This window comes from Hemitrygon akajei, chromosome 21 (assembly GCF_048418815.1).
Source record: "Hemitrygon akajei chromosome 21, sHemAka1.3, whole genome shotgun sequence".
Lineage (NCBI taxonomy): Eukaryota > Metazoa > Chordata > Chondrichthyes > Myliobatiformes > Dasyatidae > Hemitrygon > Hemitrygon akajei.
The window spans coordinates 30,047,528-30,067,628 of NC_133144.1; the positions used below are offsets into that span (position 1 = coordinate 30,047,528).

At 39.5% G+C, this 20,101-nt stretch overlaps 1 protein-coding gene across 7 annotated transcripts in view; it reads right to left on the minus strand.

The window, feature by feature from the left end:
• The window catches only part of celf6 (CUGBP Elav-like family member 6), a 928,129-nt gene extending 908,322 nt beyond the window's left edge, over nt 1-19,807 (minus strand). For 6 of the 7 annotated variants that reach the window (XM_073025070.1, XM_073025066.1, XM_073025068.1 and 3 more), the window contains exons 1-2: nt 19,450-19,807; nt 17,315-17,397 (exon numbers count right to left, since the gene is read on the minus strand). In XM_073025070.1, coding sequence (XP_072881171.1) covers nt 17,315-17,397; nt 19,450-19,690 — 324 coding nt within the window. In that variant the 5' untranslated portion in view covers nt 19,691-19,807. The remainder of the gene's footprint in view (nt 1-17,314; nt 17,398-19,449) is intronic. The other variant, XM_073025067.1, reaches the window with a different exon arrangement.
• Between the last annotated feature and the right edge of the window lie 294 nt (nt 19,808-20,101).

A 20,101-nucleotide genomic window follows, 5' to 3' on the forward strand; every position in this document is an offset into this window, starting at 1 on the left:
TGGAGATCTATCCTGGGTCCAACATGCTGATGCAATAGCAAAAGCACAACAGTTGCATTAGGAGTTTGAGAAAACTTGGTACGTCACTAAGTACTCAAGCAAATTTCTACTTTCTAACTGGCTGCATCACCATCTGGTCATCTTCAAGGAACAGTGTCTTACGAAAGCCGCTTCCATGATTAAAGATCCCCACCACCCTGGGCACGTCCTCTTCTCATTCTTACTTTCAGGAAGGAGGTACAGAAGTTGAAGGTACATATTCTGAAATTCAGGAGCAGCTTCTTTCTCTCTTCCATCTGATTTCTAAATGGACATTAAATCCATGAACACTACCTCATTACTTTTTTTAATTTCTCTTTGCACTACCTATTTCAATTTAACTATTTAATATAAATGTGATGCCTGAAAATGGCTGCATCCGTCATTGAGGACCTCAACACCCAGGACTCGCCGTCCTCTCATTGCTAACATAAAGAACTCTGTACAGGAGCTCGAAGACATAGACTCAATGTTTTAGGAACAGTTTCTCCGCCAACATCAGATTTCTGAATGGACAATAAATACATGTACATGACCTCTCTTTTTACACTACTTAAATTAACAGGAGCATCAGGAGCAGTACATTTTGACCCAATTAAGCGGCTGTCCAAATTAACTGAAATTTCATGGAAAAATTTAAAAAGCTATCAAAAAGACAAACTATGACTTAACTGAATAACAACTTACGTACTTAAATAAAATACAGAACAAATTAGATGCTATAAATAGATTACAGTATTACAAAACTATCTTCCTAATATTGATGGAGGATTTCATCCAGTGTATGCTGCTGTGTTCTTTTGATTGACTATAAATGAACAAAATTAGCACAGACACCTAGTTCAGATAACGGACTGCCTTTATGCAATGCTTTCAATGATGGCGTCCTCCAAATCTTCACTTTTATTGTAACATTCAAGACGATTGTCGATACTTTTAATTTCTCCATAACTTGCTGAAATAGTGAAATTGATTCATTTTCATTCCCAGCCATTTATTGCATCTCCAAATCTGTATGCTTGAAACTGCAGTGAGGAGAACAGTTCACAATTGTCACTGCTTATTTCTCACCAATTATTAGTGACAAAATCACTGCTTTTTGAAGACAAACACTCACAACTGACACAATTTAAAAACGGTTCACTCTAAGCACTGTGTAATATCTAACAGCCACAGAAGTACACAATACTGACCCCAGTTAGAAACTGTTCAGTAACAATCTCCCGTCCTAATTAAGCAGCAATAGTTTTCCAAATAAATGAACAGACCCAAGGCTATTTTAACTTAGTTTTTATTCTTTAAGAGTTGTTCCAAACAAGCAGCTGTCCCAATTAACCAATGGGCCCAATTAAGTGGAACCCACTGCATATATACTATATACAATTTGTGTAATTTTATTTTATTACATATTGCATTGTACAGCCGCAGCAAAACACATTCCAATACATATACCAAATGATATTACACCCAACTCTGAAATGTAATGTTCAAAATGGTTGAAAATTATCATTACATTTCATTGTCAAAGCTACGTAGCCCAGTTCTCAATAGAATAGTCCCACTGGTTAGGGAGCAACTCATACAGAAAGATTCTACAGATGCTGCAAAACCAGAGTGACACATGGATAATGCTGAAGGAACGCAGCAGGTCAGGCAATATCTATGGAGGGGAATAAATGGTCGTTATTTCAGACCAAGACCCTTCATCAGAACTGGAAATGCAGGGGGAAGAAGGCAGAATTAGGTGGGGAGAGGGCGGGGAAGGACCATTATCCAGGTGAAACCGGGTGAGGGGGAAGGGTGACTGAGGAGCAGCTAGAAGGTGACAGGTGTGAACGGTTCAAGGCTGAAGACAGAGGAATCTGATCGAAGACAATAGACTCAGAGAAAGGGAAGGAGGAAAGCTGGGGTGGGGGAGGGGTGGTTGATAGGCAGGTGAAGAGAAGAGAAGGGGAGAACGGGGAGGGAGAGAAATGATCCAAAGTTTAGAGAAATCGATTTTCTAGCTCTCAGGTTGGCAGTTACCCAGATGGAATACAAGGTGCTGCGCCTCCAACCTGAGAAACAGTAGAGGAGTCCATGAACCAAACATGTCACAATAGGGATAGGGATGGGGATTTAAAATGGTTGGCCACTGGGATATCCCACCTGTTGTGAGCAGACAAAAGGTGCTTAGATACCAGTATGTATCAAAACAGGATAGATGCATGCAAGAATACATGCACTGATCCACACTTTTTTGAACAACAGGCTTTTATCAAAAATAACATTAAGCTTCAGAAAAAAATAGCTAATTTCCAACATGTAAAGCATGAAATTTAAAAAAAAAATAGAGTCACTACACAGTAATAGGCCCTTCTGGTCCCACGAACCCACATCACCCAACAACAGTCATGTGACCAATTAACCTACCAACCCATGTCTTTGGAATGTGTGTAGGAATTGGCAGAACCAGACAAAATGCATGTGTTCACAGGGAGAATATACAGACTCCTTACAGGCAGCAGTGGGAATTGAACCCAGGTCCACTGGCACTGTAAAGTGCTGCCCCCAAGAGGAAATGTCAGGGAAATAGAGAATTAAGATAATTGATGAGGAAAAAGCTAAGTGCAGCACTAATACCAATTCCAAAGGTTCTAAAAGCATAGGTATGGCTTTGATTGGGTTAAAATATACAGAAAGGAGGAAGAAAGAAAACCGGGAATGCATTAAGAGAGGGGTGGGCAGAAATATTACACAGCAGACACATTTATTGGAGGCATCGAAGAGCAAGTTATTATTTAGCATGAAGTAGGAAGGCCAGGTTGCTGAAGGCACTTTTGGCCACAGAGATCAACTCAAGATGAGAGGGAAAAAAATGAGGGCAAGGCTTTCAATAATAGAAGCCTTGTTCGTAGTTACATTACTGTGAGGGTTTAATAAATGAATTCTGCCTGAGGGAAAACCCAAAAGTCAATATTGCAGATCAAGGCAGGCCAAATCCAAATGTTTCCCTGTACATGGTTGATCATCCCAGTCACTTCCTGTTGTTAAGTCTCCTCCAGTGACTTTATTGTTTAGTTGGCAGATTGAACACTTACATATTTCCAGTACAGCTTACTCAATGAATTTTATTTGGTGAGGTAAGGTAAGTAATATTTCTAGAATGTATTAATATTCACTTAGCCATTGTACTACGACCAACATGGCTCAGAGCCACACAGACAGGAAGGGTTCAGGTAGATTAGCTAAACTACTGAGCTAACAGATCTCAACCTGAAGTGGAAAAGAGTAAGCTATAATTGGCCTCGATGTCATGGCATACAGATAGAGTTACCAATCCTGAAGGACTGCACGGGGCTCTCTTGGAATCAGAGATTAACTACCAGCTGTGAAACCCAGGAGATGAGAAAAGTACTCAGTGAAAACCACATCACTTAAGAACAGATCGGCTGATTTGACAACACATTATCTTTTTGGTAACCAGTTGGATAGTCTGCATGGATCAGACATGCAACCAAGAGGAGGGCTGGAGACAGAGGAATACCTGATGTGATTTCTCAGTGTGTGCGCGCTCCAATTTCCGCCTTTCTAATGGTCAGGTAAACTGTGGACAGTCCCAGCAAAAAGCAAGAAGGAAATCCAAGTGACAATGGTATCCCAGCAAGTGCAACAACTCCCCAGTAAACACATTCAAAGGATTCGTTACACTTCATGGCCACTCCATTTCATGCAAGTCAATGATAAACAGATCTGGAAACTGTTATAATAGATACCAAACTCACTATCAGCACTCTGGTCATGATCAGATAATCTGTGATTATGATAGAACATAGAGCAGTAGAGTACAGGAACAGTCCTTTCAGCCCGTGACGTCTTTGCCAAATACGATGCAGAACTGAACCAAATCTCTTCTACTTGTACATCCCTCCATACTGATGTGACTAAAGGCCTCCTAAATGGCACTACAGTATATCTGCTTCTATCGCTACCGCATGCAGTACGTTCGAGGTGTGCACCACTCCGTAAATGAAACTTGCTCCAAACAACTCCTTTAAATTTCCTTAGATAAAGTAAATAACATTTCTATCCTGGTAATACAAAGATTCTATCTGTCTATAACTCTCAATTTATAATCTTCTTTCAAATCCACCTCCCTAACCACCAAAGCTACAGAAAAAAGACACCCAAGTTTGTTCAACTTCTCCTTATAGTTCATACCCTCTAACGTAGGCGACATCATTTTAAGCTTCTCCACCCATTCAAAAGCCTCCACATTCTTTCTGTTATCAGGTGACCATTTGACATTGACTGAGGAATGTTCATTGTCCAGTGGTGCAAGGAAAACTCTTGCACATTTTTTAAAAGTCCTGCTTACTTTGGTTAAGTTAAACCAGGGCAGGACTCGCATAGTGAATAGTAGGCCCTGGAAAGTATTGTAGAACAGGAGTGACTAGGGCTACAGGTGTATAGTCCCCTGAAAAGTGGAGCCAAAAGACAAATTGTTGAAGGTGATATTTGCCTTCAATTGAGGCATTGAGTACAGGGGCAAGGGCATTGGCAAGGTTGCACTTGGAATGCTGTGCACTGTTCTGGTCAAATAGGAAATAGGAAAGATGTCCTTAAGAGAGTAGAATAGATTCACAGGGACGTTACTGGGATTGTAGGGCTTGAGCTACAAGGAAAGACTGGGACTTTTCTCCCCTGGAGTGAAGGAGGCCAAGAGTGTCCTCACGGGAGGGATAGAAAAATCATAAGACCAATAGTAATCTGTTACAGTCCACTTCCCAACACAGGGAAGTGTAAAATAATGGTTTATGGGTTTAATGCAAGCAGGTGAAGTTTTAAAAGTGATCCAAGGGGCAACATTTTTCACACAGACAGTATGGATATTCGGAACAAATTGCCACAACGAAGTGGTGAAGATGGGTACAAATACAAATGTTTAAAATACGTGGTTCTAGAACATCACGCAGCACAAACAGGCTCATGTCATACCATCAAACCTGCACCTGTCATTGCATTCATCTATTTTAATAGCATTTATCAGCATTAGGTCCATTTCTTTCTTTGCCTTGGCAGTTCACAGAAGTATTCAGATTAACATGATGGGGAAGACCCAAGCTTCAGCCAAAGGAGAGGTCAGTGCTGCAGTACAGCCTCACTGGGAACGTCGGTCTGGAGTGTGTGCCTGGTTTCCAAATGTGCAGTCTTTAGATTCTAAAAGGTGAGAGCAACAATTATCAAAACCCAAGGGGTGAGAACACTGCACTGAATCAGTTACCTTTGTTTTTCCATTCTGAAATCTGCTGCTCACAATCCAGTGGAACAATTATAACAGGCAGCTTGCGAGTTTTATTTTTAAACTTGCGACTGCCCCTCACTTGTGCCGAAGATGACGTGTTCGCAGATGAATCCACGGCCTCAGAGAAACCCAAACTGCTCTAAAAAGGAACCCTCATATGCTTGTCTCCATGGTAAAAATAGTCACGGAAACACCCTAAAGCTATTTGTTGATAAAGCAGGCTGATATCATCATCAATTCAAGTCCCTGGTGGATGATAGAAAAGAACATGTAAAGCAAATGTCTCAAGAAAGGTACCAGAAAATATTCACAAAATGAGAAGTGAGAAGGAAAAATAAGGGATAAAATTGGATAAAACATTTCATGTGACAGGAATCCTGAGGAGGTAACATTTCTTTCACTTATGCATCTGACCAGCCTCTCCAGTTGGGCATTTAACATGTCATTTATCCTTCCTCAATGTTAAGACTTGCTGCAATTTAACATCCAAGAACTGGTCAAATATTTATCAAAGCAAAATTAAATATTATGGCCCGCAAACTAATCTATTGATTTCTTGTTCGGTTTTATGTGGATGTTGACCTCCAGAGCTTAACAAAGTGAAAATAAATATTTAATTATTCCCCTAAATAAAAATCAATATTTTGCAGAGTTAGCTAAATAAATTGGTCCCATAAATTCTCAAAATGCGACTGCAACAATTGAATTCTCCAAAGACAGGTAACTCGCCCTCACTGTGGTTTGGAAAGGAAATTATAGTCATACAAAAATATGTGGCATTTATTGTTTGTTCCTTGAGTTAATAGCTTCTAATCGTTTATGCCAGCTTACTGTCTTTAGTTTCTGACTTCTCTTAGGCAGTCCCTAGGGACAGAGGACAATCTATTTTGATTGCAATTCTATATTGGCTCTGAGGCTGCCAGAGAGACCAATGCTAGAACCCCCTACTACCTCAGATGGCACAAGTTGTACTTGTTGGAGGAGATATGGGAATGGGGGTAAGAAAGAGTAGTTCAGGCACTGTATCAATAATTGGCACATACTCCCTCTGAATAAATGGTACTGTTACCTTCCCAAATGTTCTTCCTCCATTCTGGTCAAGTTGCTGAGGATGTTACATTTGTTCAAAGAATTTGTGTGTATCCTTGAAGCATTTCTGTGTTCAGAATGTATAGGAGCAGAATTAGACCATGTAGCCCAGAGTCTGGTCTGGTACTCAATCATGGCCAATTTTTCTTTTCTTGATCTCATTTCCCCCACTTCCTCCCTGTAACACTTAACTTTCTTACCAATAAAGAACCTATAAATCAAAGTGGTAAATACACCCAACGAACTCTCCACCTAATGAAAATTTGCTCCATGTCTACTTTATCAAGGCCTTAATGGATTCAATAGGTTTCAATGAGATTCACCCTCCTTCCTAGATATTTTTACCACTGCAGACTGGTATCAAAGCCTGGTTGGTGATCACTTGCACTGTAATAGAAGCAATGCAATCACTTGAATTGAGTATGAGGTTCTCCAGAGGGGCTTCTGGGATAATAGGGTGGATTTCCTTAATGGAGAACTCTCGTGTGTGTGACTTTGTTTAAAAGTGGGGAGGCTGATGCATGGGAAGCCACCACATAGTCCTAAACAGGTCGGGGTCAGGATCCAGTGCCAAGATGACTGGAGACCCTGCGCTGCCATTGTGATGTGTCATCTTCCACCAGCTCTACCGTTGCGGTCTTGGTTGAATCGCTGTTTGCCGGGAACCTGCCCTTGACTTTACTACCACGGGTGAGGGTGACCCTAGCAATACCTAAGCACCAAACAGCTATACTCCAGACGGAACCATTCTCGGGATCTCAAGAATTCAAAGGCTCTCCACAACAAGGTGGAGATCCTCGGAGAAGCCATTATACTAGTCACTCCTCTGCCATGCCATCCAATTCACTGTACCTGTGCATATGACAAACTTGATTTTGACTCTTAATTATATCTCCATCACTAAAGACATCTAATAAAATTATTTTGGGGTTACATCGACAAAGAACCGAAATGGATCTGATGGGGCAAATATCCTTCATAACAAGTAATAGTCATCACAGATCAAGATGAAGTGTTCCTAACAGGGTTTATATTTTTTTATTTTTAAAAATAAGTGCCTATGATAGAATTGGACTTGTCACTAAAATGAAAAAGCAATAAAGTTTTATTAAACTCCCTTTTGCACTTTAATTCTCATGTCTATCAAATCATTTGTCAGTTATCGATTCATGTTTTTTTTTAAATCAACAGCAGTACTAACCACTTCCAGGCTGAATGCATAATGACTAGGTCAGACTATTAAAAGTCTGATAAAGTACAACACACAAATAGCATGCATGAGGGCAGATGGCATGAACAGGTATAGTGTCTTCATCACTAGGCACGTCAGACAACTTACTAAAGGCACAGCCCCTGTTACTGATCCTCACAACAGTTAGCATTGGAAGGCTGTCAAGAATTCGACAAGCCTAATGGTTAGGTTTTCAGGAAGCATCAGTCCCCAGTGATGGAGACATTTATTAGCAATACCTCATATCTCACCATCTCTGCGATCGCTACCTATTAGCAGCATAAGCTAGTCCATAAATCACTTCTACTTATTTATGCTAAAGTCATTATGATTTTGCTTCTGCCATTATTGAATTTTATACACAGTTACAGCCATTTAGTGCCAGTCCCAGGATCAGTCCTTGGCATAAAACATTGTATTACAGTGGTCACCAATCAGTGCAAATCATTCTATTAGTGTAAGCTGCAGTGTAACACTGGTATTATGTAAAAGGAATGCCATTAGCAATTTCTTCCTGTGTTACTCTTTACAACTGAAAATATACTTTTAACATTACACTAATGATCACAGAGCAGAGGCTGAAGCCTTTAATTTCCATCTTGTTTTTCCAAGTAGTAACACCAAAGGTTTTCCTTGGATTCTCCAGGAATTGAAGTTTTATTAATTATATTATAATCCTTGAAAATCCAATGTTTTGAGTGACTGAATACTGTAGACATAGAACATTACAGCATAGTTCAGGCCCATCAATTCACAATGTTGTGCAGACCTTTTGATCTACTCCAAGATCAACTGAATTCTTTCCTCTTATACATCCCTCCATTTTTCAATCATCCCTGAGTCCATCCAAGAGTTGCTTAAGTGTCTGCTGCAGCCTACAATAGCTTTAAGTAATGACATCCCAGTGCAAAAACAATTCATAAGCAATTCTTTGCTAATCTGAGTGCAGGCATTATTTTAAGGAAGCAAAATTTATGATTAAAATGCAAGATAATCCTGCAGTGGTTTTCTGACTTCTGTCCTTACTCTTAACTAACATTTAACTAACAGCCCTGTTAACAGCATTTCTTCCTTCTTAAGCACCTCCTTCAAGGTCAAATGTAACCTACTCTTACTCATTACTCCAAGACTAACACTTGGAGACCTGGACGACCGGTCCAAAAGGTACAAATTCCATTCTTCCATGACACATAGAGAATGTAATGTCAAATAATTAAATTAATCTAGGATACAAAGATAGTCTCAATAATAACAACTGCATAGAATCATATGGAACATCAAGTAATACATTACAAGAATAGGCCCTTCATAGCTGTGCCAACCATGATGCCAATTTAAACCAATACCACCTATTTATACATTGTCTCTGTCTTTCCATTCCATGTGCCTATCAAATGCTTCTTAAATGTTGCTATTGTATCTGCTTTCACCATCCCAGTAATATGTTCCAGGCACCTAACACTTGGTACAAAAACAAACTTGCCTCAAATTTCCGTAAAGCTTTCCCCCTCTGTTCTAAACTCTACATACTGTAGTATTTGACATTTTCACCCTGGGAAAAAGACACCCTGTCTATGCTCCTCATAATCTAATATACCTCTGTCAGGTTATATCTCAGCCTTTGACACTCCAAAGAAAATAATCTTTCCACATAGCTAATATTCTCTAATGGTGAACTCCGCCTGCAAATTCTTTGGACAACAAAACTACACAGAATATGCAAATGTGGCCTAACTAAAGCTCTGTAGAGCTTCAGCATGACTTGTCAACATTTATATGCAATGCGCCAACTGATGAAGGCAAATATCCCGCACACTCTCTTTACCACTGCTCTTTATTTGTGATATCATCTTCTAGGAGCTATGAACTTGCACCCCAAGATCTCTCTGTACATCAATCTCCCCAAGGGCCCTGCTATTTTCTGGATGCTTTCAACCTATATTTGACTTCAAGTGCACCATCTCCCACTTGTCAGGATTGAACTGTCTGCCATTTCTGAGCCCATGTTTCAACTGAGCTGCATCATGATATATTTTTTGACAACCTTCCTCATTATCCACAGTACCATGAAGATTGGTCATCTGCATACTTACTAATGATCCCACCAACATTTTCATCCACATCTCTGTAGAACACCACAGGTTACAAACAACACCCCTCCATTACTACATTCTGTTTTATATGACCAAGCCAATTTTGAATCTAAATCTCCACAAATCCTTGTGCCTTAATCTTCTGGATCAGCATACCATGAGAGACTTTTCAAAAGCATTACTAAAGACCATGCATGCAGCACTGACTGCCAATCATCTTTGCAACCTCAAAAACATTTTAAGACACGACTTCCCTAGCACAAAGTTGTGCTGACTATTCTTAATAAGTCAGTTTCTTTCTCCCCCATATGGAAGTAAATCTTATCCACAAAATTATCTCCAATAATTTTCCTACCACTGATGCAAGGCTCACATGTCTACAATTTCCTGCTTTGCCCCTATTGTCCTTCTTAAAAAGACATAACACTGACTGTTCTCTAGTCCTCAGGAACCTCACCTGCAGTTCTAAAGATCTCTCAACGACTCAGCAATCTCCACCCGTTTCTCTCAGTGATGGCTCTCTCTTAGTATCAAAACAAGAATATCAATGTCACAATGATCCTTAAAGGAAGCATGGCAGAGATAAAGAACTTGGAGTTATGGCTCCAGGAAACTGCATCCACTCTACCTCCAATGTGACTCCACACCCAGCAATGTAATTAACTCTGAACTGGCCCAGCAGACTATGCACTCAAGGTTCTATAGAAAGCATCCACCTAGCAAAATCCAAGTTTAAAATAAAAGTCTATTTGATATGTGGTTCTTAATTCTGCAACACAATTGGAAGTTTGAAACATTTACAACAAAGAAGATTGGAGGCAAAAGAGAGATAAAGTAAGCTCACATAAGCAGGAAATAGAGCAAAAAGTAGAGTAAATAGGGTGAAGGAATAATTGCAAACAAATGTGAGAGAAGGACAGCATGAATACAATAAGAATTGCACTTATTGCAAGACTTAACAACATAGACGCTCCAAATTTGGGAGGAACTCGGCAGTTTAGGCAGCTTGTAGAAAAATACAGACCTAACAGTGTTGATGAACAGAGGTCCATAGTTCCATTGATAGGGTGGTAAAGGCAGCATGTGGATGCCTTCCTTTGTTATTCAAGGCAGAGAGTTCATGAGCTGGGAAATTATGCTGCAGCTTTATTAAACTCTAGTTAAACTGCACCTGGAGAATCACATTAATTTGTGGGCCAGATCAGGAAAGACGTGGAAGCTTTGGAGAGTGCTAAAAAGGAGAGGCTGGACAAACTTAGATTGTTTACTCTGGAGAGTGAGGGGAGATTTGATGGAAAGTTATAGCATTATGACTAACATATTGGTTGTCCAGCCTGTCTATCACTTCTTCAGGATTGAATTAGTGGGCATGCATTTAAGGTCGGGGGTGGGGGAGTTCAAAAGGAGATGTGCAGGGCAAGTTTTTTTTAAAAAAGCGCAGAGTGGTGGGGCCCTAGAGTACACTGCCAATGGTGTTGGTGCAGACAAATACGATAGAGACATTCAAAAATCTTAGACAAGCACATGAATATGCAGAGAATGGAAGGATATGGATGTCATGTAGGCAGAGGCATTAGCTTAGTTAGGTATTAGTTACTAGTTTAATAAGTTCAGCACAACATCATGCACAGAAAGGCCTGTTCCTGTGTTGTAATGTTCTATATTTGAGAAAAGGTCTTCCTTTCATATCTATAATGAGCAATACAACACTAAATGCCTTGCGCCTAGCCTCTCATGCAGCTTTTCTTGTACTGAGGTTATTAGTTGAGTTTGTCATAGGTTACAGGATAGGGCACTACATGTTCTCAATAGAGATTAAATGCACAGCAACCAGCCAATCAAACCACTGGATTTGCAAGAACTATGATGCAATTAATAATACTTACACATGTCATATACTGCAAAGGTCATACCAGTAGACATTGTATAAAAGTATGAGCTAGGCAGCATGAATACTGATTGGACGAAAGTGAAACTTCAGAATGCGCAGTTATGCAAAGGGCATAAACTAAGACAAATCTGCTAAGTGGATCATTTCACGAGGGCTGAGAGGGTCTTCATCCTTAGATTAAAAGAGACACCTGGGTTGCATGTGAATTTTGTCTAAAGAGTCTGAAGGAAAGAAGGCGACAGAAAATGAAAATAGCAAATAAAAACAACAGAAGTCAGAAAGAAAATAAAAGAAAGAAATCTGTTAGAATTACTCTTTGCTAATTTGTTTCTAGCTATCCAACGATGCTGAGAATTACAACGAGGATTAGATTGGATGAACTAATTAGACTGGATATCCAATTGATCCTGCACTCCACCCCCCCCCCCCCCAAACTCCCACAACAGTTATCAAGAATACAGTGGTGGTGGCTAACAAGAATGGTAAGGTGGGGACTGGATTTTGTTCACATGGTACAGATTTTAACCATTGTTAAAGAATGAGTCAATGTCTTGAAGTGGCAGAGGAAAATAGGGATGTAATCATTTTGCTATATAAAAAAATGGCTTTTAAAAACAAACAAATCCGCAAGTTGCTGAACCAGTAGGCAAGTCTTAGATCAGAGTATATCACAGCTAAATGTTACACTTCCCCTTTGGAGCATGGCAGAGATGAATTTCCTCAATAATATAAATAAAATCACAGGAGCAAGATAACAACAGTAAGTTTTGATCAAATTAAACAGCTGGTTAAAGAGCAAGTTTTACTAGTGAAGGAAAATTACCTGATGACCTCTCACGTGTACGTGACAGTAAGATATTCATGCCACAAAAAGATGCCTCCTACTGCATGCAGTGTTAGCACTGTCCAACAGTTGTCTCACTCAACTCTAAAAACACACAAATGGTGGTCAAACACTCCCATATACTGTATCATTTCCACCGTCACTGTGAACTACTTCACACTTAAGAGACAATGGAAAACAACATATGCTGCACTTTCTGGTACAGAAACTATACAGACAGGTCCACTGTGACTAAAACATTTTATGCTAAACACATTCATTACTAATTCTAATTCAGACAAAGGAAAACATTTTTTTGAAAAAAAATAGGGTTTAAGTGAAGTATATACGAAAACATTGCTCAAAACAAATCAGGTGTCAGCACACTATTTTTCTATTGTTAATAAATAAACTGTGTTTCCAGAAACAGAGGTCAAAAAACATTATATTAATTTACACAATGTTTCAATGGAATTGAAAAACCTTGCATCCTTCCTTTCTAATTACATATAAAATATTGGAAATAGTTTTTCTTTCCAGTTAGTGGTTTCTGCTGCATTATTTTATACTGTTCTGAATTTGATTTGTGTTTGCAATTTAGAGGAAAATGATCACACGCATTGTTTAATTCACAAAAGACAAATGCTATTATTGCAAATGAGACATTTTTTCATACTCATTGTTCTCAGGTCAGGCATTATATTCATCACAGTTCTCCTCCAAATATTTTAACTGGTACGGAAGTCAGGGAAAAGAGATAGTTCCTAGATTAGAAGATACAATATCTGTACCATAAGGAACTACTGGATGCAATCCCACCTCCTCATTAACATTACTCACCCCCAAACTCACCCACCCCAACATTTACACAGCTACGTATTTTCCAACTCCTAGTTTTCAGTGTCAAGTTAATTCAGATCTAAAGTCGGCATCAAGTATCCTCAGTATTGATTGTGCAATAACATTACTCAACCTTCAGACATTACAATCTATTGAACCCCTTCTTCCTCCCAGATGAAAAAGGCTATTTGTGAAAAGCTAGAGGTCTTCAGGACATCAGTCAAGCATGCGATTCCCACAAGTTGCTAGACATTGACAGATACACCATGCCATAAATCACTGGGCAGAATCCTCTTCAAATATGGCTAAATATACAAATCAAAATATTAAACTGCAGGAAATTATGATCGTTCTCAGACGTGAACTGTATCTCAAATGGTAGAAGTAGAATAGTGGTAAAATTGGTCTTGCATTCTTGAAATCTGTGTTCTTCCACCACATGTTTGAGGGTATTTTCTGTCTGCTTGGTTGTTGGTGGTCATGCCATCAGCCAGGTTGTCCATCAGCACAGGCTCTTCCTCCAGCCCCAATGTCTGTCTCCCTTGAAGCTAAATTTCTCCCAAGGTTTTTAGTCATTTCTCCCAATATCTTCTACGGGTACATGCCAATTCCTTCCTGTGAACTACCTTGTGTATAATGGTACAAAAGGGAGCTATTACATAAATGGAACTTGTTAAAGAACATTACTAGTCAATATCTTGTATCATAGGTTAGTCCATTCACTAGAGTTGCAATGACAAGTAGCACTGACAGAATTGTCTCCAACAGCACAGTCACTCTTTGATCATGTAAAAATGGAAAAGCACAACAGCCATAGACTTTAAATATTAAATGTATTTCCTTCTCTCAGAAATGCTGCCAAACTTGCTGAGTACTCCAAAATAAAATGTGAACATTTGGGATTTTTGGTGTCACGTTTTGACCCAAGGCTCCTTTGTGAAGAACTGACTTTTGTTTACTTGTTCATTCACCATAAGTGAATTAACTAGGAAACAAAAAGCCAAATTGAGTCTTCATCAATAAAAAAATTCCAAACACGAAGGCAAATCAACACGGCACCAAGTTTTGAGGTTTTATATTTAACCAAGGAACCTTGTTTCAAAATCAGTCCATCTCACTTAAAGGAATCCCTGCAGGTCAAGGCAATGCAACACTCATAAAAAAAAGGTGGCTGTAATAACTGAGACCCAAAAGCAATGAGTTAAATTACAAATTTTAAACATAGTGTAAAACAAAAAGATTAGTTCCTGAACAACAAAGGCAAAATTAATGTAATCTTAACACTTCCAGGGAAAAGTAACAACAATTGACAATGCTAACCCAAAACTGGGCAATTTTAAAATGGAAAGATCTTACACCAAAGTACGTTTTTGCCCCAAGAATAAACCCACTTGATGCCTCTATGAGAGGAAATACTTCAGAAAGTTGATCATTTCCCTTTTAAGGTGTAACCATTTGACATTTTATTAATTGCTCCTCCAGGTGAAGGATGAAATTTACCATCCTCAGGGAAAAGAAATCACCAATATTGGCATTCAATTTTGGCAGGTAAACAAATGAGTGCAATTTTAATGCCCCAATCATTTTTTAATGCAGGATTGTAGTTAAAAAGTAGAGCAGTCATGAAAGTGAAATTGCTGTTTGTAGAACATTTAATGCCATCATATAAGAAACCCAAAAAAGCACAGCATCAGAATGGGAATTGTAAGCACTGATATTGTAGAATCACAAAATATGTCAGGAGGGAGCAAGAACTCCCTTCTTAATACTGGCTATCACACCACTGACTTACAAGCTTTTATGATATTTTTATATAATCAGAACAATAAATATTCATAACTTTTTACAGGAAGTATCAGTATTCACAGTGATAGTCAAAGCCCTGAAGAGCACTCAAACTTATGTAGTGTTTATATAATAAAAATTTCACCAGCTTGGTAGTGCAAGACTAGAGGTTCTTCTGTCAATCCTTTTATCAAGTGCGACTGCTTGCTTGCTGCAGTTTACAACGGACAGCTTATGTAATGAGTAACTGTACCCGGTGGCTTTGGTTAAGAACATTCAAAAATAGATCGTTTAATATGTTTTTAATCCAATGAACCTATAGGCCTGAATTGGGGTGGGCGTGGAAGCTCGTATATTCACACTTGCCTTAAACGCCTCTTCTGATGAACCATGTATTGAAGGCTCCAAAACAGTTACCTGGCTGAAATGCTGGACAGCGCCTCTGCTAAAAGGCGCAGTACGGAAAAAAAATTCTCATGAAGGACGTGGCACTTAACTAAACAGGAGTTCTGAGTAGAATGTCACCAATGTCACATGACACTAGTCTCTTCTAACTACGTTGAAATTAAGGAATGTAGATAAATATCAATTTAGTTGTAGGTCTAAGCGAGAGAGCAAATTTCACATACAAGAGAAGATGTTCTCTTACATATAAATGTTGCAATGGCTTCACATCTGCCACAACTTTAATAACATCATCTCACAGCAGATTAGGCAGTCCCCATTGTCACTGCTGTCATTAAAAAAGAATACAAATGACATTTATAATTAAGCAGAAAAAAATATTTATGCTTAAAACATCTGTTATTCCCCCCCCCCCCCCAACACCTCGAATAGTCAAAAATACAACATGGTTTTCCATACTCCTATAATTCTCCGGACAGGCACGTACGTATCATCCACATTTATTACTGCTACTGTTTCCCTCGACAATGTCCCTCGGTCAAACAAACGCCTCAAGTGGGATTTGTAGTGATTTTCAGAGGGAGGCCACTGCTCTCATTGCACAGCCCATCACATTCACCTTATCAGCTTAATCTTGTGACTAAAACGATGCAAATACTGCAGTATGATGCTTCCAATATTTAACGCAGCCCACTGTAGCTCGGAGAAAAAAAAATCAAACCGGCTGTGTAAAACTCCAACAAAACAATCTATGACCGTCCAAATAGTTATCATTGCTTTCAAGATGATAAACACTCGTTTAATTTGTTAACCAATGTATGCAACGTTTAAATGTAGGGGTCCAACAGGAAATGAACAGTTACAGCGCTATCCTTCTCTCTCAATCCTTCTCTCTCGCAAGCTTTCTGTTCTGTAGTGTGGCATACTCAGGTCGTATACACAGAAGAAAACATGCAGGATTGAAAACTGGCTTAATCTCGAACGAGTAAAGTCTTATAAATAAAACTTTATAGATGGGTTAAAAGTTGCTTGTTCCCTGAATGTTTGCGACCCCAGAACATTATTTTGCCGATGTTTAGTTTTGGTACTGTTGCTGGTGTGTGGAATTTATGTCTTGAAACTTGTTTCACAGCATGACGTTGTTAAATTGGGATGGTAACTGGACAACGGTTAGGTAAGTAAGTATTTTCACGCATCTATTATCCAGCAGGAAATACACCTTTTCTAGCTTATTCTTTACCATGATATTGTACACATCTTCATTAATTATTCAGGCATATTTTGAGACAATAAAATACAAATACCCCGAACTTTTTTCTTAAGTGGTAGAAAGACCAACATTGGAAAGTATAAAACTTAAAGCTTCACGCAAGGCAAGACTGGTGGGAGGTATGGTGCATTCCTCTGTCTACTTAAAGATACACATATCTGGCCTTGGTCACACACAAATCAGAAGAAATTGTAAACCATAATTCTGTGTCAAAATTCCAAATGTCTTAGAGTCACAGGCAAAGCCACATTTCAGCAATAGATTCATTTATTTAGCAAGCATCTGTACAACGTGAAATCTTGCAGAGATCTTGTCTGCTGCAATGTCAAATCCAGCAGCTGACAAGACAGATTGACGTGTTACTTTATAGTGAAGGAGAAGAAAAATGAGGAAATAAAGCTCTCCTCCTCCTGTTCCGTTTCTGAAGCAACTGGTACAGCGGCCGATATTAATAGGAGATTTCAGGGGTTCCAACGAGGCAATGCAACTGCCAAAACATAGAAAGGGTTTCGAGGAGAAAAGGGCCAGATCTTCAACTGTCTAAAAACAAATTTGTCTACTTACCCCTGGCAATGTCTTCTGTTCGTGTAATGCACTCTGAGCTTTAAGCGCCGAGTCCCTGGCACAATACGTGAGGAAGGCACAACCTACGTTGGAAAAGGAGCAAGTTATTCTCTACTACAGACGACAGTGCATTCATTGCGTTAAGAGCCGGAGATAAGGCTGTGAAAATTTGCCTCGCTGTTCCTGTTCATTAAGCGTCTGCTTTACCCGGACAACGAATTTTATCTATCCTCCCCAACCACAATAGCTCGTCCAGTCCAAATTAAATTCAGGCTCAGTCACCAAGGCACTTAAAGCAAAGTGCAGAAATAAAACTGCTCATGAAGCAGGCTCAGTTACAGGCAGTTCTCAGTTCTGACCTGTTCGACTAACTAGTTAATTGAAAGTTTTAAGTCTAAGCAGTCTAGCTGCCTACTGTCAATCTCACAAAAGAACATTTGCCATGACGATGCTCCAAGTTGCAAAGGACGACGTCTTCCTAAGCGCAGACCTAATTTGTCGTAGGATCTTCCTACTCCCAATACATTAACTTGGCGTGAACTCCTTAATATCATTGCATTACCTACTGCGGAAGCAGCAATCCTACTCTAAAAACCAGCATATTCGAGCGACAATTAATGCGAACGAGCTCTGAGTAAAAGGTCTCCTGCAAAGACAGATGTAACAAGCTCTCACTTGCTGATAACAGCGCAGAAAATAATATGCAGACACTTCACGCAGTTAATTCATGGAGGACTCACTGAAACTAGAGGTAAAACTATGGCACAATCATATCTTATTATCATAGTTTTGCAACAGATGTGAATAGGTTGGCTGCTTATTATATGTGTTGAAAATCCAACAACACATTCCCTTCAAGCGCATGCAGATCAACAATAAAGCAAATGTTTGTCAATGAGATTTAACTATAAAAAGTGTTAATGTCCGTTGCTTATTGTTCAAATTAAAGTTGACAGCCACAGTGAGATACACTCTAAAAGCCAATGTATGAATAGCTTTATCAATGTAATGAGTGAAACATATTTCCATTAAGGTCTAGGCTGCATTGGCGATATTGAACGCTACGGTCAACCAATGGATGTAAATTATTACATTATTTGACCATATTTTGTGTTCAGTAACTACCATGCAGTGCAACCTATTGTCAACTCTCGATAAATAGCTCGTGTTTGTGGAGAATCATTAGGAAGAGGGGAAAAAAGCCAAAATTTCAAAGTTTAAAAAATGTATAAAAGGTTGATAAGGGAATGCAATTTACCTGCGGAGAGGGTGCAATCTAATTTACCTCATCAATGCCAAGTCTCGATTAATCAGTTCACATCCTTAACAAGCAACACACACGAATCAAATCGGAATGTATTAGCTTGCTTCAGCTAGCTTAACAAAATGTAAAGTTTTTTTAAAAAATTAAAACTACTTTCAAAAGTACACTCAGACTGACTGGAGCGCGGCGTCAATCCCAACAGTTAATCAGAAGCATTAGTGGGAATCATTTATTTTGTAGTTGGTAAATTTCAGGAAACTTTATCACGGTTAATGACTGAAATTGACACTAATGTACTTTTAATTCGGGACATTAATGTAACCTGGTGAACTAACCCCATACTTCACTTTTAAATAGACGAATCTGATTTATTTTTCTGATTTAGTTTACAGATTTAAATTTATTGCAAAAAATCAGGTGAGAAAAAAATAAAGCGCCAAATCCACGTGAAAAAAAAGATGAACTTTAAATGATTAGGTTGGTCAGTTTCTAAAATTGTGTTTCTGGAGGGACCGTGGTGTCTCAGATAGAAACACAGCAAACCCCTTCCCCATCAGCTGCACAACTGTTTGAGATGGGGAGAGAGTCCGCCGTCGAGCCGCTGGGAGTGAACACACAACTGGAAATTCAGGAAACTTTAATGACGGGTCGGTGGAAGTAACGGGTCGAAGAGGAAAAGGGGAAGGGGGCGTCCAGCAAAAAGAGAGAAAAAAACGACTGGTTGATTTGCCTCAGGGATGGAAAGGATAAGAGGAAATCATAAACATCCACCCTCTGCCTGTATATATACATACACGCGCACACACACAATGCTCCGGGTGGTTTGCTATCACCATCCACACTCAAAGGATTAAACCAGAGAGTCACAGACCTTTGTGCATACCAGTGAAACGGTCCTTCAGCACAGTCAGTTCGTAGATCTTGCCAAATTCCTCGAACAGCGGTTTTAGGTCCTTTTCTTCCAGGTTACGTGGGATCTGGCCGATGAAGAGTTTGATGGCGTCGTGATCTTTCATTGGGATGGTGTTTTGACTGTGGCTTAAGCCGTTCATCCGCCCGCTGCCGCCACTGTTGTTGGTGTCTAGCTGTACTCCGTTGCTTACAGTGGCCATCTTCAAGCGCTGTCGCTGTCTCTGTCTGTCTCTGTGTGTCTCTCTCTCTTTCTCTCTCTCTCTCTCTCTGGTCGCCCACGTCAGCCCTCTTTAACTAGGAGTCTGCAAGTCCTGACGTCAGGGTTGCCTGCTTGGTGCTGAGTAAATGTTGCCGGATCTACACACAGCCTCAAAGCCACGTTAACCCTGCCCCGCCACACACACACACACACACACACACACCCCTTCAATTCAATCTGTATTGGGGAAAAGAGGGAGATTAAACAACACACACACTCACACACATACACACACACACACACAGAGGAGCAAGCCAGCTTTTCCTTAACCCAATATTTGCTGGATAATTTTGCAACCCTTCAAGTATTGACTGACAAGTTTTCATCTTGTTTGAAATACTCCTATCGCTAC